Here is a 22,203-nt window from a genome sequence, read left to right as displayed (position 1 = left end):
CTCACCAAACATTTACTGGGTTACAAATCCAATTTAATTGAAAATAACCTATCTCATCCTATCCACCAAACGAATCCTTAGCCTTTCAACTTCCCGAGTACAATTCAATGTACTAGCAACTTTTCAGCTTTTCCAGATCTTTAGAATTACATGCCGTGGCCACAAGACTTCTATAAATCATTGAAATCGGAACCATTAATTCTTTTTATCATCATTTAAAGATTATTTTTATAAAAATAAAAATGGTTAAACCATTCATATGTATCAAACAAATATTCAGTTCATCGTGAAAACGTTACTTTATATCAAAACATTGGTTTGACACGCATGAATAACTAAAACAATCTCAAAATTGAATTATTTTTGTAGAGATGATTTTTTATGATGATGAAGAATTAACAGTTACGTTTAACATGTTTAAATGATAAAAATACGTTAATTTCAAGGAGGAACAATTTTTTTTCCCCCTTCAGTAGCCTTCAGTAGTACATGCCATTTTTATCCTCCTACTTTTTGGTGGAGTTCTATTTTCTTTTTCTTTTTGCTTATACAATTTAGCATTTTTCTCCTACTAACAAAAAAAAAAAAATTAATTAAAAAGTTTAAAAACTTCAAATTTTAACTATAAGGATAAAAAGTAAAATAAATAATATTAAATTTGATTTTTTAATATAAAAATGTAATTTTTCGTTTACTTAAACAGTACTTTTAGTTAACTCTAAAACCAAACAGGTCATCGCAGACACACAGCCAAATCGTTGGCCAAACCTGAAACAAAAGATGGCGATGGCGAGCCTTCAGAGACTCCGTCACTCTCAAATGCTCCACCGCCTCCCTTCCATCTCCTTAATCTCCAGATCCTCCGCCTCTTCCGCCTCCACATCCTCCCCCACTCACTCCGCCAAAGTCTCCGACCGAATCGTCAAGCTCTTCGCGATCGACGTCGACGGCCGCAAGCGCGAGGTGGTGGGCCTATCGGGCCACACTCTCCTCAAGGCCCTGGCCCAGAGGGGCCTGATCGACCCGGCCTCCCACCGGCTCGAGGACATCGACGCCTGCTCCGCCGAGTGCGAAGTCAACATTGCTCAGGAATGGTTCGACAAGCTCCCGCCGCGGTCCTACGACGAGGAGTACGTGCTGAAGAGGAACTCTAGGGCTAGGGTTCTCAACAAGCATTCCAGGCTGGGATGCCAGGTCGTCCTCACTCCAGAGCTTCAAGGTATGGTGGTTGCTGTCCCTGAGGCCAAACCCTGGGACATTCCATAAGCTTAGGGTAGTGAAATTCTTGGGATTTTACCTCTGTTTTTGGATACAATAATGCGATTTTCTGGCTCTGAGGGAATTATGTGGAACCAGTTTTTAATGTTGTGGGTCGAATGCTTTGGATTTCTGTGTATGAATTGAGAAAATTGCTGTTCAATTTCATGATTTGAATATGTTGGAATGTTGAATTGTTTGTTTTGGGTGTTGATTTAGTTGGTGAAAATCGATGAAATGTGGGAGAAATGTTGAAAAAGTGTTGAGCCATATATTTCGGGTTTTCTAGAATGGGGTCAGAAATCCTTGTTCGTTGTTCCATTTAGTAATATAAGGTTGGTGTTTCGGACGTAGGAGGCTAGGAGCAGATTGAGTAAATGACGGACATATTTTTGACCTGGATGGAGTGATTTCAGTTTGTAGGCTTAGGTCCAGGAAGTAAATGTAGAGTTCGACTTGAATGGAGGTTGAATGTGAATCTTTAGTTTGTAGTAGTCATCTCGTTGTAGTTTACATGAGCGAAGAGTGGAAACTGTTTGGTTTATATTAATTGATTGCTGCATAACAAACTGCAAATTGTGGAGTTCTATGGAATGTTGCATAAAAGGTAATATAATGCAAGAAGTGGACGAAGGAGGTAGGGAGTTTAGATTTTCACCTGATAATAGTTTCAGTAACAATGATGAAGAACTTGAAACGCTTGATGATAGGCGAGTGTTAATGTTCATGGCTGGGTTTGTTTTGTGATTGGCTATAGTTGCTTGAGCTGGCAATAGTACTGAATCACAATCGCTTATGTGAAGTTGAGATTAGTGTAGCTGTGCAAGAAACTAAGCAACAGATTGGTTTATGTTCAAAACGTGCTTTTATGAACTTTTCTGTTCTGCACACTGCTCGGTGCAGTTTTATTCCATTACATGTGTTTGATTTGGTGACTTTGGTCACCCATAGTTTTGCACTTGAGATGTTTTGTTCTTTTTTGATTATTTTCTAGCACCTTAGTGGAGCTTACTTGAGATATTATACGCGCATTATTCTTTGGGTACTGGGTAGTGGAGATATCGAAACATGTCTCCAAACTCTTTCTTTCCAGCATGCTGGAAGAATAAGGGATAGGTATTGTGCGGGATAGGGAAGCACATATATCCCGTATTTGGGATTCTGTTTGAAGATGAACATAGTTTTACATGCAAAAAGGAAAATGAAATAGCTAATGGGGTCTAAGGATGAATTGTTCTGTCTATGACCCTCCCTATGGACGCACAATTTTCTTTGGATTACCCGGGATGCTTTTCTCAGGAAATCCTTTTTTGATGGCTACAATGTGGTTTAGAATAGCCGAATTATTTTCTCTTTTGATGTCCACATTGTTGGATGGCTGTTTGTCGTTGCTTCTAGGAGAGAATTTATCCGGATCATGAGAAGTGCCATTGTCTCTCAGACTCTCTCAGTCTCTTCCTCTTATTTTCGTATAATTGAATGGTGAAATTATAGTGGTTGGAGAATTTTCATGTGGTCCAATATCCTCGTGAATAGAGTGTTGAGTTTCTACTTATACATCTCGTATTAGTGGTTGGAGGATGTGATTGTGCATTGCTCTCACACCATCTCCAGAATCCTAAAACCTAACAAAAGAGGGGCAGAAGATGTATAGTTGTAGTAGTGACTACCGAAGCTCCCGTTTTGCCTTGTGTAATGTTTTGCTTCCTGGTTTGCATGGTCTAGCAGCGCCTTCTAGAATCTAAATTAGGCTTTTAACCCGGAGTGAGGGGAGAAATGGACATAACTAAATCACCAAATTACTTCAAAAAATGGCTCACGGGCTTTGCATGTACCTATTTACCAAAACATTGAACTAAGCTACTAATTGACGTGATATTCTCTCTTTTTTATTGCCATGTTGATTTTTCAAAGTATAAGGAGGCTCAAACTAAACTTGAAAATCAATGTGGCAATTTGGACGACCACAAACGATAGTTCAAAGGGGTAACTAAATTTTTCCCTCAACCTATTTGTTTCAAATCGTTATCATGGGTCTTGTTGTACTGAGAAGTACTTTCATTCCGTTGATGTTGCTGCATCTCAAGTTAATCAGTTATGTTAAAAAGTTATAACGCCTTAGAAGAGCATATGTAAAAGAGATGTCAAATTTTAACTTAAAATTAAAATTTGACTGTCTATGTGACACTTTGACATCTTTTAACGTTTTGTTCTTCACCTGATATGTCAAATTCAAATATTATAATATATTTTAATAAAATCAATAATAAAGTAAATAAAATGCATTTAATAATTAATTAAAAAGAGTTTTGAAGCGTTAATTTTGTTAGTAATGGTGAAGGGTGCTAATCCATATCATGCCACATCATATTTTGTTTTTCGGTTGAAAAACATTGTTGTTGCCATTTATAACGGTTAGTACTAATTTGAATATTTTTTTAAATTTTTTTTTTTAATAAGTGATTAATTTGTGATACTGTCACAAAACCATCGTGGCTGCAAGTAACGTTCGTGAGTGTTGATACAATGCCCAAACTCGAGCCAATGGGCCAAACAATCCTTAGTCTGAAGTCTATAGGGCTGAGCCCACTCTAGCAAAAGAAAACCCTAGTTCCTGCTAATTTTCTGTATAAATACTACGATATCAGAGAGATTAGCAGTATCGTCGTGTGCAGGATTCCTTTTCTTCTTCCGCTTCCGCGGCAGCTTCCGTCCGATTCTAATTCCTTTTCTTTCCTCCATCAATCTTCGCCGTCGCTTCTTCGATTGTTTTGATTCGATTTAAAATCTCTGTATTTATTTTATCAAATTTTGCTTTGAATTTTTTGAAAGGGTAAGCAAGTTCAGCTTCTTGACTGGGTGTCGAATCAACGATTCAGCCAAATGAATTACAAACCTTGCGAAATCCAAATCGGCAGTAGCACTCGCCTGAATCTGACTTCCTCCTGATTCTTCAGGCCCTTTTACTACTGTTACACGTACATCTTCATTTCCATTTTTTTCCCCCAATTTAATTTATAAAGTTTGATAAATAATTAAGCAAACGCACTCTGTCCCTAAACAGTCGATGTTTTGAGGCAATTTCTTCGTTTGCAATATTAATCCAGCTCTAGTTTTTCTAGATTATCCAACTACTCGCCCATTATCCCTTTTACTTTTATTGGTTTTGTGGGCACATGGTTGGATTACACTTTTTTTATATTTTCTTAAATTTAATTTGATATTTTCTGTGAATTGAATTTGATTTATGAAGAAAATGATGAAAGAGATGTGAAAGGGTGATGATCCTTCGATTTAACGTGATCAGAATAATATCTCTTCGCTACGTTCTTTCTGATTCTAAAACAAATAAATAAGGGCTACTATATGGAATTAAAACAAACAAATTCTAACACATTCTTTGCGCAAAAAAATGGTGGGACTAAAATGATCTTTAGACTTCGGAGATTGGACTGAAAATAAAGTCTCACTAGAAGTTTCTCATTAAGGCTCAAAAAATAAAATGGAGTTGAACATAATTGGACTCTTAATCTTAGGTTTTATGTTATATAAACAATAGCTAATTGGGGATGGAAGATTTGAATAACAAATAATCTTTAGACACCTTCCCCTTGGTTGGTTATGTTGATTACTTTTTATTTTCAATTCAGATAGAGTCAGATAATCTCCAATCGAAGGGTTCAGAGAGTCAGATGGTTGAAAATAACCTGAAAATCATCTCCAACCAAACGTCAGCCCAAAGGGCTTTTGGGCCCCATTGGACAAAAAAGGGCAAACCGACCGACCCCAGGCTGAGCCACATGCTGACTTCATATTTGATTTTTCTTTTTTTTTTTTTTTTTTTTACAAAATTTAAAAATTCTATTTTTTTTTTCTATAACTTTCTAAGTCATTAAACAACATTAAATAACATTAAGTAACATTAAACAACATTAAATAACATTAAGTAACATTAAACAACATAATAAAAAATTAACAATATGAAACTTAAACAACATTTTTAAAAACATTTAACAACATGAAAATTATTGACAAATCATAACATAAAATTATTGAGGTAATTTAATTTAAATAACCATAGTAGTTCAATTAAAATAATAAATTATGTTTGGCTCTATGTGAAGTTCTGCTCACGTGAGTTCCCAAAAATAAAACCGTGAGGGTGTGGTAGCCCAAAGCGGACGGTGGTGTCGAACCCAGGTTGTGGTGGGGGCCCAGGGCAAGATGTGACACTATGACCCTTTGGCTCTCAATTGGAGAAAGTTTTTTTTTTTTTTTTTTCATAGGGCTATGTTTGGTCTATGGCCCTTTGGCCTTTCGATTGGAGATGGTAAGAAATATAATCATGCACTGTTCATTAAAATATTAATTTCTTGGAGGACCAGAGGACTAAAACGAGCCTTCTGACCAGTTTTCGGTTGGAAATGACCTAACCTTCTATTTAATTAATTCAAATGAAATAAACATGACCGTTCTTTGGAGAAGTAACCTTTTATTTAAATAATTCAAATGAATTAAATTTGCCCGTTCTTTGGAGAAAAAAAGGTGTTTAGAAATCACTTTAGATTTGAATTTGGATGCAACGGGACAACCACTTTACTTTAAAAGCTCGTTTGAAATTGCTTTTAAAATTGTTGAAAACGAAAATATATGGAATAAATTTTTAGTAAAAATAAAAATGAATCTTGAAAAAAATACTTGAAGTGCTCTCTACATGAATCACATAACAGGTGCTAGTGCTTCTTGCACGAATCACTTAAGAGTTTTTGAAATCCAAAAATATATATTTTTTAAATAATTTCGGTTATTTTAAAAGTACTTCTAAAGGACTTCAAACCTCATTTTTTTATCACTACAAAACTAGCTTAACTCACGTACTTGTTACTAAGTATGATAATTGAATAATAGTTAAATTTCACCATAAAAAACCAAGCTAGCTTTAATACATTACCCACAACTCCATTCTATAATTTGGGCATGCGGAAACTTACGATTTGCACAAAACTTGTGTTCCAACAAAAATGCAACCTTTGAACCACAAAAAAATAAAAAAAATAAAAAATAAAAAATAAAAAAATTTAATGAAAATTGCTTGAAAACTTTCAACTTTGAGTTTTAACGAAAATGACAAAAAGTTGTTGTAAACGAATAGTACCAGGATTGACTTTTTAGAGTAAAAATACGGTTTTCATTAAAATGAAGATCATCAGAAGTTTTCGTTAAAGTTCAGAAAACAAAAAAAAAAAAAAAAAAAAAAAAAAAAAACCCCTAAAATCAAGTCCTAATTCGAGAAAATACGGCGCCACAATTATAAACGCAGCGCCGCAAAAACGGCGGGTTTCATTCCAAACGACTTCAAACCAATACCCGCGTTTTTCAACGGATATCGTTAAAAACCAAAATTTTAATCCAATCAATCATCAACGTATAAACGTTTGACCCTCATCGATTTTTCACCTCCTTTTTCCTTGTAACAACTCCGAACAAACCCACCACAAATTCTCAGTTCGGTATTAACCAATTTTCGCAACCATTTTTTCCTCAGGGTTTTTTCCCATATTTTCTACCCTCCATTTCTCACTTCTTCCAAAAATTGATTCTTTCTTATCATTTGGATTTTTTTTTGCTGGTTCCTCAATATCCCGATCGAATTTTGAATCGTACTATTTGGTGGTGAATCAATTTTTTTAGCAATTTTAATGGACAGGGCGGAGGTACGGCGGGTTTTCCAGATGTTTGATCAGAACGGGGACGGGCGGATCACGAAGATGGAGCTGAGGGACTCGTTGGAGAAGCTGGGGATTTACATTCCGGACAAGGACTTGATCCAGATGATTGAAAAAATCGATGTCAATGGAGATGGGTTCGTGGACCTTGATGAATTCGGTGCGTTGTACCAGACGATCATGGGCGAGAGGGACGAGGAGGAGGACATGAGGGAGGCGTTCAATGTGTTTGATCGGAACGGGGACGGGTTCATCACGGTGGACGAGCTGCAGTCGGTTTTGTCTTCCTTGGGGCTCAAGCAAGGGAGGACACTGGAGGATTGCAAGATCATGATAAAGAAAGTTGATGGTGATGGTGATGGGAGGGTGAATTTCAAGGAGTTTAAGCAGATGATGAAAGGTGGTGGGTTTGCTGCTTTAAGCTCAAATTAACTAACAGAAGGATCTTTTCCATGGTAGTGATTTTCGAATTTTCGTTTTCTCCTTCTGCACTCCTTCCATACCCATTATTTGCGTACCTTGCTTCGCCTTCGAGTTTATTTGATCTAAGGGCAAGAAAAACAAGGGGTGCAGAAGGGGGAAAAGGGAGTACAAAAGTACGAAAATCATCACCTTTTTTTTTTTTTTTTTTTTTTTTCAATAGAGGAGGAGATACAAAAGAAGAGCAGCCTTATTGTTTAGATGTTTAGAGGCCTCTCTCTCTTGTATAATTTCATTTTTATTTCAAAAGAATGCAAACTCTTTCATTTCTTTGATTGGTATCTTTTCAATATCTTTGAAATCTTTGAACATTGATTGTAATAACTTTTTACTTCCTGCTATCCAATGAATTGAGCCAAAGTATGAGAGCGATCTAAGGTGGACATCTCTTTCATCTTTTGATGGAACCAATTTTTCAACCTTCTCGTCCAAGTATATAGCAACTCTTCGAACTTTACCAATTACTTTGTTTCTAGCGGTAAAATTGGCGATTTGGAGGAAATGCTCCTCTTCTGCCTTCAACAAGCACATGTCTCGCATAAGATCATGGCAGGTTTTTATCTTCCTAACCAAACCCCGTTCCCCAACTTCAGCCACACCTTTCGACCAACTCAGTTAATACCTTCCATGGTTAATTTCGACTGAACTTTGTCTATGTTGGGCCAAAGAAATAAAACCTTCTGGTGTCCATAGGTTAGCCAACTTATTCACTGGAATCTCATTATCCTTAGGAAACTGACCTAAATAAAAAAAAACATGGCTTTAAATGATATGGTAAGTCGTCATAACTCAATGCTAACAGCCATGTTGTGCCTGCGTACGCTTGTTCTTGGCCTTTGCTTCTCCTTATGTTTGCATAAACATTCTTATGCGCCGCATCCCACTCGTCACCTGTTCCTGTAAGAAGAATATTGATGGCTAATGGCAAACCTGCACACCGTTGAAGAGCTTATTGAAAATTCCGAGTCTGAAAGAAAAACACCAAATTAACAGCACTTCACAGTATAAAGGCTGCTGTTCAAACCATTTTGAAAGTACTTATAACTAAGAGAGAAGAGTAATGCTATTTAGACATTCAAAGTTGACACAGTCGAAAACATTCATTTCAACGCCTAAAAGTAAAACGTAAGTTTTTCTTTCCACCCATTTTTTTTGTTGATGTGACGACATTCATATCCTAACAAGAAAAAACTAAATGCGATCAATTCTGTTATAGTTTTGTTAATCGTTAGTCAATATTCAAACAAGAAAAGTAAAGATAAAAGAGTCATTGAGAAAATACCAATATCACTATCCCTTCTAAGAAGTGCTATCTTTTCGAACAATTTCCGGCTCTCATTCTCATTTATAGTGGGAGGGGTTGGTAGAGGAAACCACTTGGACCAGCATGCGATGCTACTGCTTCTCTACGTGTGGTGAGTAATATTCTGCTCCTTGTTTCCTCCTATGGAAATGCAGCTTTCAAGGAGTCCCATGCCTCAATACTCCAAATATCATCAAGAACCGCCAAACATCTTTTATCTTTCTGGAGAAGACAAAGTTTCTTGGCTATTTCTGCATCACTCATTTGAGCGATTTCTTTTCTCTGCTCACATGTAGCAGAAATGAGTTCCGTTAAAATTTCTTGCCAAACATTTCTCACTTGAAACTGTTTAGATATACACACCCCAAGCAAAAGAGCTAAAACTGCGTCTTACTTCATTATGATGGTAAATCTGTTTTGCAAGAGTGGACTTGCCCAAGCCACCCATCCCACATATAGAAACAACTCGGAGGCGGTGATGTTTATCTCTTACCAAATGCATAACCAACTCCCTTAACACTCTTCTCTAACCTGACAACATCACATTCTCTAACATGAGAACAGGTTCGCCTTAGTTGTTGCTTCCTCACATTAACGTGTAACTGCGGCTCTCCCTTATGTTGTGAGCCTGCAAACTACTCAACCTCAAATTAGAGATTTTGGTTGTAATGTTCCCACTTTCTGACCCTATCTCATGAAGATTGACTCCTTCGATCAAGATGGAACGGAACCTTTTCACAAAACTCTTAACACCTCCTCCTTTCCTCTTGGAACTTGGAAGTCACCTTCAAGGCAAAGTTTTCACTGACATCCTCCAAATCATAAGCATCATCTCTAATTTCAGCAACCAAAACACGTATTACTTCTTCATCTCTTTGGCTTGCATCTGCATCCTTCAACAAGCCCTGCATCATTTTTAGCTCGGTTTGTGCAAGCTTAATCGCCAACTCCGCACACAAACTTGACTCCTTAATTATGAAGTCACCAAGCTTTTCGGCCACAAAGGAAACAACAGCCTCAGCCATATTCTCTCCACCAAAGAAAATTGAACCACTAAACCAGACTTAATTTGTTTGTATATCAATTCAGATTGATGATAAGATCGATTGATCTTAAGCAATTTGCATATAAGACCTTAGAATTTGCAACTAACCTCCTTAGCTCAATTTTTATTCATATAATCAAAGACTAAAGAGCAAATATATAAACTGTTTCATTTGATCTCGATGTGGATTGCATGGATCACATGGAGATAAAGTCCAATGTATCTCACATCTAGCTGGTTGAAATCACACTCATGCTAGCTTTTTCTATATTTTATCTAGCTTTCACCGTTTGCTCTTAAAACATCCAACCAAAATGAGATCATGAGAGACGACTTCAAGTTCATGAGCCAAACAAGATTCTCAAGTCTTCATAAAAATATTTTACCCTAAATTACTAACTTTATGCCATTTATTTTTTGGACAAACGGTAGGTACTTTATACTAAATTCATCTAAATTAAAGGGAGGTGGAGGGTTTGAACTCAAGACACAATGATTTGAACCCTATCCATCACTTGCACTGAACTTTATACCACAGAGTTAAATACTTTGCTTTCTCGAGCCCTCTAAACCTAACATTATCTTCTTGTCACATTTTGTTTTTCAATAATTCTAGTTAGGAGTTTTTTCTAGTATGCACATATGTTCATTGAATGCATGTCATACTCTAGTGTGTACTCCAATAACATTTTCACATATTTAGAGAAATAAAATTTCCTTAGGGAGAGACATCTCTCTCCCTCCCTCCCTCTCTCTCTTTATTTGAGAGTATATATATGTGCACATTGATTGTACACATTCCGGGTTTGTCTTAAATCTTCGATACGAAAGTAGGTCATGAAAGGTTTTTGTTACTCGATTATTTGAGACATTTTAGGTCGAATCTATTACGAAGTTGACATTGAACATGTGTTTTGGAAAGCAAATATGTTGCGGTTGAGGTTGTGGCTGATATTCTTGCATATTTAGGACATTCTCTATGTTCTCCTAGATTGTTTCATGACCATTTTCTTGCTCAATCTTTCATCAATTTTGATCTCTAGGAGTTGGGGCATATATGAGAGATGATGTAGATGTTTTTGGTAGCTCTTCTTTAGCCAAGAAAATGAGTAAAATTTGGAAGTCCAATAGGATTAAAGTGAATTATTTCATGTCTCATGACATTACCATAGTCATGTGTGCCTATGGCATTGGTTGCTTATTGATGGAAATGGTATGATAAAGTTAACTTATGTTATGCTACAATTCACTTCAAACAATTAAATTTAAGTTGAACGCTTGTCTGTGATGTGTTGTCGTATAAAGCAGTCCAAACTAAGATTTCCATGATGGAGGAAAAGAATGCAACTTTGGTATTATTTTTTTCCCTCAAGACAATAGGTAAATAAAAGTAACTATTACAAATGTGGAGAGGGATATAATAAACAAACACCCGTTTAGCTTCTTACTCCGCTGTTTAATTCTGATTATTATTTTCACTTGATTTATGTAATTTATAAATAAATAAAAAAATTAAGTAAAAGGTTAAAATGAATATGTGCAAAAAAATCACTTTCCATTGAAAATAAATAACCCTGCTGGTAAAATCACAACTTACAGAACAACCACCCCAGCATAAATACGACGGCGTTTTGGTGCATACGCTGCTGGTTCTCGTCGTCCCAATTGGGGTTAATGGCAACACGCCAGAAAACACTTTGGAAGAAATTCAGTTGAACTCTACCACGACCGAGCTCCCAAACGTTGGATTTTGAGACTTTGGAATTCCAGATGGCCTAACTCGCCTTCTTTCGGATCCTCCAAACAGAGGATTGCTATTTCCTACCGCAGCTCAGCCCCAATGCAGAAACTGGCACGGCCGAGCGTTTTCCGGTCACTGCGCCTTCTCAAATCCCACAACCACCCCAAAATATACCGACCCAGGTACCCTCTTTCTCCAAATCTTAAAAAGTAGTGAATTTTCTGTGATAATTGCATTGAAATGTATAGCATTTCATGTTTGGACCTCAAAATGCAGTAGCTTGGGTGATGTTGTATACAAGGTGTTCGATGAAAAGCCTGTGTGGGACGTGGTGGGCATTGCAAGGTTTCCGTCGGAGTGCCAAAAAGGGGTTCATTCGTCTCCGTGTGTTAACACAGAGCACAAGGCTGTAGAGCCGTTGGAAAATTCAAAAGACGGCGCGGGTGCTGAGGCCACTGGTGATGGTAAAGTGAAGAGGAAAAAGCTCAAGGGCAAAAGGGCCGTGATTAGGTGGCTCAAGTTCTTCAGGTATAAGAAGAAGAAAGACTATGAGAGAATGACTGCTGAGGAGAAAATTCTCCACAAGTTAAGAAAGGTAAAATAATCTGTACGTTAAGAGTTGTATTGGGTTTTGATTTTGTACAAGTTATCTGACAATTTTGGAGTTTTCAGCATATCTCTCAACTGATGTTTGCATGAAAAAAGGTAGCACGATTCTGCGAAATGTTTAGAGACTGATGAAAATATGTGATTTCTGTTTTTGCAGGCTCAAAGGAAAGAGGAAAGGCTTGTTGAAGCTCTCAAAAAGATTGAGCCCTCGGAGCCATCGGAGACTAACCATGATCCAGAAATATTGACACCGGAGGAACACTTCTACTTTCTGAAGATGGGTCTCAAGTGCAAGAACTATGTGCCCGTTGGTAGACGGGGGATATACCAGGGTGTGATTCTGAACATGCACTTGCATTGGAAGAAACATCAAACTCTGCAGGTGGTGGTGAAAACATTCTCACCTGAAGAGGTTAAGGAGATTGCTTCTGAGCTGGCTAGATTAACTGGAGGGATTGTGCTCGGCATTCATGAAGAATACACAATAATTATGTATAGAGGGAAGAACTATTCTCAGCCTCCAACAGAAATCATGTCACCCAGGGTCACTCTCTCCAGGAAGAAGGTTCGCTTATAGTCTATTTTTTCTAAACTTAGATCTTTCGGAGAATTTAGACTTTTAACTGTCTCCACTAGAACACTGCATTTCAAGCGCAAGCCGAGTGCTTTTTAACTGCATATTTGAAATTAATTTTGATACTGTAAGCGCCTCATTGCTCTTTTCTGATAAACATTTTAAATCAATTCCTGATAACATGACAATCAAGTCCTTTGCTTGCTTCCTCATGACCGGAAAACTAACAAGTTTTCCTTATATAATGTTCGTTTAAAAGATCCATCAGTAAATAAAACACAAATATACAATGACATGCAGGTATATGTTCGACAACACGGTTAGACTTTTGACAGGTGTTGAAATTAAAACTAGGTTCCCTGATCATATTACTGAAGCACTGTCTGTCATTATTTGTTTTCATGTTTTCCCTTATGTTCTCTGCTCCTCCATACAGGCTTTGGATAAATCGAAGTATAAGGATGGTCTTCGAGCCGTAAGGAAATATATTCCAAAACTCGAACAAGATCTTGAGTTGCTTCGAGCACAGGCCAAAAGGAAAGTAGACATCAATACAGATTACATTGAAGAAACGCAAGAAACTGGTACTGAATCTACTGATAGTGTACACTCTGGGAGCTCCTCAAAGTTGAAGCTGGAGGCTTCAAATAAGGTAAAAGAAATGATGGATAGGAGCAAGGAACGCTCTGAGGATGACCCTTCAACAGATGCGGATATAGCTTCAGACTCTGAAGATTTATCTGATATTTTTGATACCGACTCTGAGAAGGAGACCGAGAAGAAGGCAGAGCGACCTCTGTATTTGGAAGAGTTTGAAAAGTTTCCAGTTGAAAGTGATGGCGAACCTGAAGATTTTGAGGATCACCTGCGTCAAATATCTAGGGACGCAAAGAAGGATAAATCCTTGGACGAAGATGCTGGCTTGCCAAATTTTGATGAAGTTGATCGAGTATTTCTGCGTGCTGCTTCACTTTTAAAGAAAAAAAGAAGATGAGACACTTGTAAATTGCTTATGATCACAATTCGATGGTTAGATTCTTGCACTTTTTTTAGTCTCCTGTTAATTAGATACTTGTTATTTCTAGTTAAAGGTAATATTTGGTTTCAAGGCCTATTCCTCCCAAAATTGAGCAAGAATTACTCTCATAAATAAGGTTAAAAGGTTCTCAGTCCTCAACTTCTCTTATGTTTCTTACTATATCTTGAACTATATTTACATCGTGTCTCTCGTTGCTATGTTCGATTGTAAGACTCATCTCCAATGATAAGGAGGTGCTAAACCCTACACGACCCATTCCTTCTGCCTAATTCATACTCCCACAAACCCCTTTCTTTCACCTAAGCAAGCATCCAGCAGCCTCTTCCAACACACACATACCCCTTCATTTTCCCTAACCAGACACACGCCAACCCACTCCTACACACTCTTTCCTTTCTTTCCTGAATTCATATAGATACCTGCCTCTTCCTTTCACCAACCCCTTTCCTTTCCTCTGTAAGTCACTGTAAGGAAAGAGTAGGTTTGTGTTGGAAAAAGGTTGTTGCTATGTGAAAGGAATCGGTAAGCGCGCGTCGGAAGGGTTTTTTAAATCAAATGGCATGCCAGTAATCTTGCTTTACGTTTTTCATTGTACAACAGACTTACACAAGCTCTCCACATCCATCACAACTCTGCAACTCCAAGCAGCAAGGCCACTGAACTTGGCAACTTGCTCCATTTTCTAGTTTCTTTTTAAGAAACTACAAAATCGATACCACTTTCTGTAACGCCGCAATTTTGAAACTTGAAGTAGCAACGCAACAGTGTCACGCTCTGCAGAAAACATGTGGTTACTATAATACCATGTCGACGTTGTAACTTTACATTTCCGATGGAACGTAAAGCGTTTTAGTAAAAATTAATTTGCACAGTAAAAACAAAGTATGATTCAGTAGCAAAGTATTCCGAAAGTAATCAAATTCAAAACTTCGTTTTTTAATCCAAATATGAACACCACAAAAGGTAAAAAACTGCCAAGCCTTGCTAAAAACAAGTGGTCCAACTAAACGACTACTTGTACGGTGAAATGACGTCGTATGGAGGTAATACGACGTTGGGACAATAAACAAGAAGGAAATTAGCCAGGGGATTATGGGAGTAGAGAGCGAATCGGAAGCTGTCAACTTTTTGTTGGAAGTTTGGAACCCGTTTATGGACGAGTGCTGAAAAATGGAGCATAGATTCGATACAAGACCAAGACCTTGGCTTGATTTGATTGGCAACGACTCCAAATCCAGTAAGTTTTCTGCTACCCTTCTCTTCCATTGAGTAATTTTGTGTTTGGTTGCTCGGGAAAATTTGAATGAGATTTTGAGCTTGTTGTATACAATCTATCATGGGTTTTACCCTTTAATTTGGATTTCATTATTTTTTGGGTTTGGAGTGTACGGAAACTTGTACCCAGAAAAGAGAAGTAAATGAAAAGATCTTGAAAATTTAAAGATATGAACTTTTCTAATTGATTTATGGTAAAAACGGGGATTAAGGAAGAATGAATTTGGCTTCCATATCTGTAATTCCAGTGTTTAATTACTCAAAATATTGTTTTTTACTTCAAGGATATAGTTGTAACTGTGTGATTCATGAGGAAGAAACTTTGGTGTTCAACAAAAGCATATAAAATCTTCAAGGCTTCAAGGTAGGAGGAAACTCAGCAGAATGTGATGTGGGAGAGGGAGGGAGAGAGAGAGAGAGAGAGTAATTATGTTTCTCGAATGTAATAGAATGTGATGTGTGGTTGTGAAATTGGATTGGACAGCTGGAGCACCTGAAACTTCAGCCGAAAGGGACTTGAATGCAGTTGTAGTTTTGGTATGGAATTTGAGTCTGAAGATGCTGCCGAGGAGTTTTACAAAGATTGTTCAAGGCGTGTTGGGTTAATCATGCGTATAGATCAGTGTCGTCGATCAGATGTTGACAAGAGAGTTCTTTCCCGGTAGGCTATCCTGCAATAAGCATGGAGGGCGTTCTGTAAAAGCTAGAGACCAAGTCCTGTCAGTTCGAAGACCACGACCTACTGATAAACCAAATATTCAAGATATCTCTCCAAGTCCGAAATGCATGGTAAACGTATCTCCAAGTCAGCCACACAAGTTGGATACTCTTCAACCTCTTCAACAGATAGCAAGGAATCACACTCCTTCCTTATCTAAAACTCATGTGTAACTTAGTTTTGATTTTCAAATGTAATCAGATGATATGTAACCAACCTCATCTTGTAATCTCTATATAATGAAGTCCATACCTCACTCATAATTAAATTGAGTTGAGTTTATGCAATCTATGTTTACAACCCTAGCTTAAATTCTTTCATGGTATCTCTGAGCTAAAAGTCTAACGACAGATTTTTTTTTTTTCTCTCCTCACATGGCTTCTTATTCTTCCTCTCCCATTCCCCTCCCAAATGTCTCCAACTTTCTCACGATCAAACTTGATCGTACCAACTACCCCCTCTGGCACGCCCAAATGCTACCTCTCCTCCGTAGTCGTAATCTTGTTTCCTTTGTTGAAGGAACCAGTAAGTGTCCTCCCGCTTTCCTGCAAGATGATAATGGCAACATCACTGACAAAGTCAATCCCGACTTCGACACTTGGATGCAACAGGATGCCACTGTTCTGTCCTGGATCAACTCTTCTGTTCACCCTACTGTACTTGCTGCTTTAATTGGGAAAACTAGCTCCCATTCTGCATGGACAACCCTACGTGATCGATATGCTTCTCAGTCAACCGGTCGCCTTCTCCAACTCCGCAGTGAGTTAATGAATACCCACAGAGGTGATTCTTCCATCTCTGAATTCTTGGATAAAGTTAATTGTCTCGCAGATACTCTCTCTCTCTCTGGTGCTCCTGTTTCAGACTCCGATGTTGTTGCCATTATTCTCAACAACGTAGGCCCTGCCTATGAAAGCACCGTTGTCTCCGCCCAAGCTCGTGATGAGGCCATTACCTACAGTGCTTTGGAAGCACTTCTCCTTGGCGCTGAAAGACGACAGAAAATGCATTCTGCATTTGGTACTGACAACGGCCTCACTGCCCTTGTAGCAGGCCGCAATGGCAACCGTGCACCTACATCTTTTCGGGGACGAGGATCCTCTCCTGGGTTTCGCGGTCGTAGTCATTTTCCTAGTGGTCGTGGCTCTTCAAATCGCCACTGCAACTCTCCTCACTTTCACCAAGGGTCTCACTCTAATCAAGGATCCCACTCTCAACATGGGTCCAACCCTCACCCAGGCTCCCACTCTCGCCAAAATGATGGGATTCTCGGCACCGCTCCTTCTCAAAGTCCTTTCACTAATGGACGCATTCAATGTCAAATATGCAGTCGTCATGGCCATTCTGCGATCGACTGCTTCAACCGCCTAAACATGTCTTATGAGGGCCGCGTTCCTGCCCCTCGCTTGCAAGCGTTTGCTGCTACGGTACCTTCTGCCTCTGCCACAGCACCTGCCATCCAGGAGTGGTTGTTTGACTCAGGGGCTAATGCTCACATCACAAATAATTCTGCCAGTCTTTCGAATCCTCATCCTTATAATGGCATGGACCAAGTCAATGGAGTTGTTGGTGGAACAGGTTTGCCAATTTCACACATAGGGACCACTTGCATTCGTACACCTCACTCCACTTTTAGCTTACCTAATACACTACTTTGCCCAAATGCATCCACCAATATTATATCCATCCATCGCTTTACCAAAGAAAATAATTGCTCTCTAACCCTATATCCTAATTCGTATTCTGTTCAGGATCTTCACACGGGGAGGATACTTTTACAAGGCCCGAGTAGAAATGGATTCTACCCCTTCTCTGGTGTTTCATCAACAAATAAAGGCGTGTCTGCATTTTTAGGTACTAGAGTGTCCAATTCAATTTGGCACTCTAGGTTAGGTCACCCATCTTCTCATGTTTTGCAAAGTTTGGTTTCTAGGAATAAATTGCCCATTAAAGGCGTTGTCACTCGTGAGTTCTGTCACTCATGTCCCATGGGTAAGAGTCACAAGTTACCTTTTCAATTGTCAACTTCTAGGTCTTTGTCTCCATTAGAATTGGTTCATTCCGATGTATGGACTTCACCTTCATTTTCTATCAATGGTTTTAAATATTATGTAGTATTCATTGATGATTATTCCCGCTACTCTTGGCTATATCCATTAAAATTAAAATCCGATGTTTTTTCTACTTTTGTGTCATTCAAGAAACTGGTTGAAAACTTGTTTAATACTAAACTCAAAACACTCCAAACCGATGGAGGAGGAGAGTACGTCAACAATACTTTTAAAACTTTTTTATCTCAACATGGAGTTTTCCATCGCTTTACATGTCCACATCATCCCGAACAAAACGGCATTTCTGAACGAAAACATCGTCATATAGTTGAAACTGGCCTCACACTCCTTGCTCATTCATCCTTACCTACTTCATTTTGGGATGATGCTTTTCATACAGCAACTTATTTGATCAATCGTTTACCAACTAGAGTTCTCCATGATGAGTCTCCATTTCAAAAGTTGTTTCACAAATCTCCTAATTATGCTTTTCTTAAAGTTTTTGGGTGTGCATGTTTTCCCTATCTTCGTCCCTATAATACTAATAAGTTACAATTTCGTTCCAAACGTTGCATTTTCTTAGGATATTCATTAAATCAACATGGTTATAGGTGTTTAGATATGTCCACAGGTCGCATATTTTTGTCACGTCATGTCTTATTTGATGAAACCATTTTCCCCTACAAAGAATCCATTTCTACAAAGCCTTCCTCATCCCAGTCATCTACGATACTGCCCATTGATTCCCATCCTTTAATAAATCCCCCTAGGAATCCTAGCTCCACTACTTTCCCACCAAATCCGCATCCCACCTTACTTTCCACCCAACCTAACACTTTTTCTCCTACTTTTCCCCAAAATCCGCACCATCCCGTGCATCATGCCATAACATCTACACAACCTAACCCTACTCCACTTACTTTTCCACTACAACCGGACCCCCCCATCCCTTCCACTCCCTCATCCACTTTCCCACTACATCCGGACCCCCCCATCACTTTCACTCCATCATCAACACCACCACATCTTACCTATTCACCTATATTAAACAATCCTATTCCATCCCCATCACCTTTCTCACCTGTCCACTCTATACCTGCCCTTTCCCCACCTCTATCCTCTACGAATGCAGTAGGTGTTGCTCCTGTCTCATCTTCCTCTCCACGCCACAGTCAACCTGTTCACTCCATGGTCACCCGTTCAAAGGATGGCATTCACAAACCCAATCCCAAATATGCGCTTATTTCTGATGTGACTAATGACCTCGTTGAGCCTACTTGTTTTACACAGGCAAATAAGTACCCTGAATGGCGTATGGCAATGGCAGAAGAGTTCAATGCTCTGCAACAAACAGGAACGTGGTCCCTGGTTCCTTTTCATTCCACAATGAATGTTCTCCCAAATAAATGGGTGTACCGTATTAAACGTAAATCTGACGGCTCCATTGAAAGGTTTAAAGCACGTCTTGTTGCCAATGGTTTTCGTCAACAGGAAGGACTCGATTACAGCGAGACGTTTAGTCCTGTCGTCACTCATGCAACCATCAGACTTATTCTCTCCGTGGCTCTTCATTTTAACTGGCACATACGCCAGCTTGATGTCAAAAACGCATTCCTCCATGGTTCCTTAACTGAGAAAGTATACATGCGCCAACCTTCTGGCTTTGTCGATCCACAGTTTCCAGCACATGTATGTCGTCTTCGACGGTCCTTATACGGCTTAAAACAGGCTCCACGTGCCTGGTTTCAGTGTTTCTCTCAACATTTGGAAGAGCTCGGGTTTCATGCATCAATGGCAGATTCTTCACTGTTCATTTACTTCAATGGAACTACTGTTATTTATTTACTCATATACGTTGATGACATCCTTGTTACAGGTAATAATCAATCTCACATCTCCACATTGATTCAACAATTGGGCAACAAATTTTCAATGAAGGACCTTGGGGCCTTGCATTATTTTTTGGGAATGGAAATTACGAGAACACCGACGGCCATGTATTTAACCCAGTCAAAATATATCCTGGACCTCCTCAAACGAACTAACATGGCTGACGCCAAACCATTGTCTACTCCAGCCATACCTGGCCGCAAGCTTAGTTTGTATGAGGGTGAGCCCTTGGATGATGGTACAAATTTTCGCAGTGTTGTTGGGGCTCTCCAATATCTCTTATTCACACGGCCTGACATTGCTTTCGCTGTAAATCAAGTCTGTCAATATATGCATTCACCCACAACTACACATTGGGCTGCAGTCAAGCGCATTCTTCGCTATTTGAAAGCCACTCATAATCACGGTATCGTTTACAAACCCAGTTCGTTGTCCCTAACAGCCTTTGCAGATGCCGACTATGCTGGTGACCCCGATGATCGTCGCTCCACTGGTGGCCATTGCATTTTTCTAGGGGATAACTTGATCTCTTGGAGTTCTAAAAAACAAAGAGGTGTGTCTCGCTCAAGTACAGAGGCTGAGTATCGCCAAATGGCCTATACCTCTGCCACCTTGTCTTGGTTCCGCCACATATTCCGTGATCTTCATCTCCCTCTAAATCCACCACAATTGTGGTGTGACAATATCAGTGCATTGGCAGTAGCTTCCAATCCAGTCTATCAGGCTCGTATGCGTCATGTGGAAGTTGATTATCATTATGTTCGAGAAAAAGTAATTCGCAAAGAACTAGTTGTGGGATATGTTTCATCTGTTGACCAACTCGCGGATCTCTTAACCAAGGGTTTGTCCACAGCTCGTTTTAGTTATCTCATCTCCAAGCTTCCTGTTTGTCAACGTCCACTCAGCTTGCGGGGGCGTGATAAACCAAATATTCAAGATATCTCTCCAAGTCCGAAATGCATGGTAAACGTATCTCCAAGTCAGCCACACAAGTTGGATACTCTTCAACCTCTTCAACAGATAGCAAGGAATCACACTCCTTCCTTATCTAAAACTCATGTGTAACTTAGTTTTGATTTTCAAATGTAATCAGATGATATGTAACCAACCTCATCTTGTAATCTCTATATAATGAAGTCCATACCTCACTCATAATTAAATTGAGTTGAGTTTATGCAATCTATGTTTACAACCCTAGCTTAAATTCTTTCACCTACAACAAGAGAATGTTGTAAAGCAGTGATGCTAGTTAAACTTGATAAATCTGGAAAATGGGTCGTTACAAGAGTTGTTAAGGACCATGCTCATCCACTTATAGTTTCTTCCGGGAATTCTATGGTAAGTTCATCTAATCTAAATTCAAGAAAAAAGTAACCATTGCTCAAACCTTGATGCAATCCTTGATTAATGGAGTTGCAATTTATGCCTGTTACTCTTCTTATCGAACTTCTAAAGCATGAGGAGAAACATGATTGATTGAACTTTGCTTATTGACTGTTTTGTTGAAACCAGTAATATCGATTTCAAAACCGTGGTTTATGTACTTTTTGATCAGGTCTAAGGCAAGTCTTAGTCTAAGGTGCTTTAGATTCTTCATCCCTGCTATAACTAGCATGGTTCCCATCTAATGTAATTTACTAGCTTATCTACGAATGAAGACTTTCGGGTTTCCATGCAATGGAGTTACACGCGTTTTGTTTTCTAATGTTCCAGAGAATTGGATCATATTAGTCGAGATGGGAGTATTTTTCTTGTCTTTTAAGACGAAGAATCTATTATTTAGGTTGTTTCATTATTAGGAAATATGGTTTGACATGATTGCAGAAGTGCATTACCTGCAACCTCTGAGTCTGATTTTCTTTCAAGTAAACATTCGCAGGACGCTGAGGATATGAAGATTGCGGAACTCACCATGGACCTGGGGTGTGAAGAGCAATTATGTGGACAATACCATGAGCTACTACCTACATTGCTGAATAATGTTGAGGAGGAGACGGAACTGATAGCAACGAAAGTTAGAGGAGTCGTTAACTATGTAAGAGAATTTGAGACTGACGTTGAAGGGCTTCCACAAAATCAAATGGAGGCCATAGTTCGAGGGCTTCCTCCAAATCAAACGGTGACTGAATCGGGCCACAATTAGAGACAGAATTATGGCTCTGTGCATACTGGGTGCATGAGGATTCGACTGATGTTCTCCTGGAGAGTATTCTGACAGACTAACATACGTACGGCAGAAATGTCTTGAACCATAAAAGTTTAGTGAATGGAATGCCCTTCAGGCAAATAGTTGCTTTGGACTCCCATTGTGCTCGGCCGAGGCCTTATTGCTGTCGTTCATAATTTCTTTAATTTTCTTTTTTCGGTCCAGGTGTTTTTGGATCCCTCTTACTGCAGAAACTGGACAACTATGATCATGATACTGATAAAGTCTGATATAAGAATTCCTGGCATTCTATTTTTCGGGGCAGTGTGCAAGACAAGAAGCAAATCAA

At 38.9% G+C, this 22,203-nt stretch overlaps 4 protein-coding genes and 1 non-coding gene across 7 annotated transcripts; all 5 read left to right on the top strand.

Moving 5' to 3' along the window:
• The first annotated feature begins 719 nt into the window (after positions 1-719).
• LOC103940838 (ferredoxin-2, mitochondrial-like) lies at positions 720-1,456 on the top strand. The gene has a single exon (XM_009351021.3). It carries the CDS (start codon positions 781-783, stop codon positions 1,264-1,266), a length of 486 nt encoding a protein of 161 aa, XP_009349296.2. The 5' UTR covers positions 720-780; the 3' UTR covers positions 1,267-1,456.
• A 3,049-nt stretch (positions 1,457-4,505) lies between these two features.
• LOC125470360 lies at positions 4,506-4,601 on the top strand. The gene has a single exon (XR_007252667.1). It is a non-coding gene; the product is annotated as a small nucleolar RNA R32/R81/Z41 (small nucleolar RNA).
• A 1,913-nt stretch (positions 4,602-6,514) lies between these two features.
• On the top strand, positions 6,515-8,010 carry LOC108866735 (calmodulin-like protein 3). The gene has a single exon (XM_018645906.2). The coding sequence runs from the start codon at positions 6,957-6,959 to the stop codon at positions 7,413-7,415; it is 459 nt and encodes a 152-aa protein (XP_018501422.1). The 5' UTR covers positions 6,515-6,956; the 3' UTR covers positions 7,416-8,010.
• A 3,413-nt stretch (positions 8,011-11,423) lies between these two features.
• LOC103949625 (uncharacterized CRM domain-containing protein At3g25440, chloroplastic) lies at positions 11,424-13,843 on the top strand. 2 transcript variants are annotated; one of them, XM_018648028.2, is made up of 4 exons: positions 11,424-11,734; positions 11,832-12,147; positions 12,319-12,726; positions 13,172-13,843. In XM_018648028.2, the coding sequence occupies exons 1-4, from the start codon at positions 11,652-11,654 to the stop codon at positions 13,727-13,729; spliced, it is 1,365 nt and encodes a 454-aa protein (XP_018503544.2). In that variant the 5' UTR covers positions 11,424-11,651; the 3' UTR covers positions 13,730-13,843. The 2 variants fall into 2 exon arrangements, with proteins under 2 accessions (XP_018503544.2, XP_018503543.2); XM_018648027.2 differs by having other exon boundaries at positions 11,426-11,734; positions 11,829-12,147.
• Positions 13,844-20,919: 7,076 nt separating this feature from the next.
• Positions 20,920-22,171, top strand: LOC108866737. 2 transcript variants are annotated; one of them, XR_007251638.1, is made up of 2 exons: positions 20,920-21,046; positions 21,533-22,171. XR_007251638.1 is itself a non-coding variant. In XM_018645909.2 (2 exons), exons 1-2 carry the CDS (start codon positions 20,951-20,953, stop codon positions 21,849-21,851), a joined length of 360 nt encoding a protein of 119 aa, XP_018501425.2. In that variant the 5' UTR covers positions 20,926-20,950; the 3' UTR covers positions 21,852-22,171. The 2 variants fall into 2 exon arrangements, 1 of the variants encoding a protein (XP_018501425.2); XM_018645909.2 differs by having other exon boundaries at positions 20,926-21,046; positions 21,588-22,171.
• Positions 22,172-22,203: the final 32 nt, after the last annotated feature.

The sequence above is a fragment of a genome, unplaced genomic scaffold (genome assembly GCF_019419815.1).
Source record: "Pyrus x bretschneideri cultivar Hongxiangsu unplaced genomic scaffold, Pyrus_bretschneideri_v1 Contig10, whole genome shotgun sequence".
In the NCBI taxonomy this organism is placed as follows: domain Eukaryota; kingdom Viridiplantae; phylum Streptophyta; class Magnoliopsida; order Rosales; family Rosaceae; genus Pyrus; species Pyrus x bretschneideri.
Note: the sequence above shows the minus strand (reverse complement) of the source record. Positions and strands in the feature narration are given on the sequence as shown.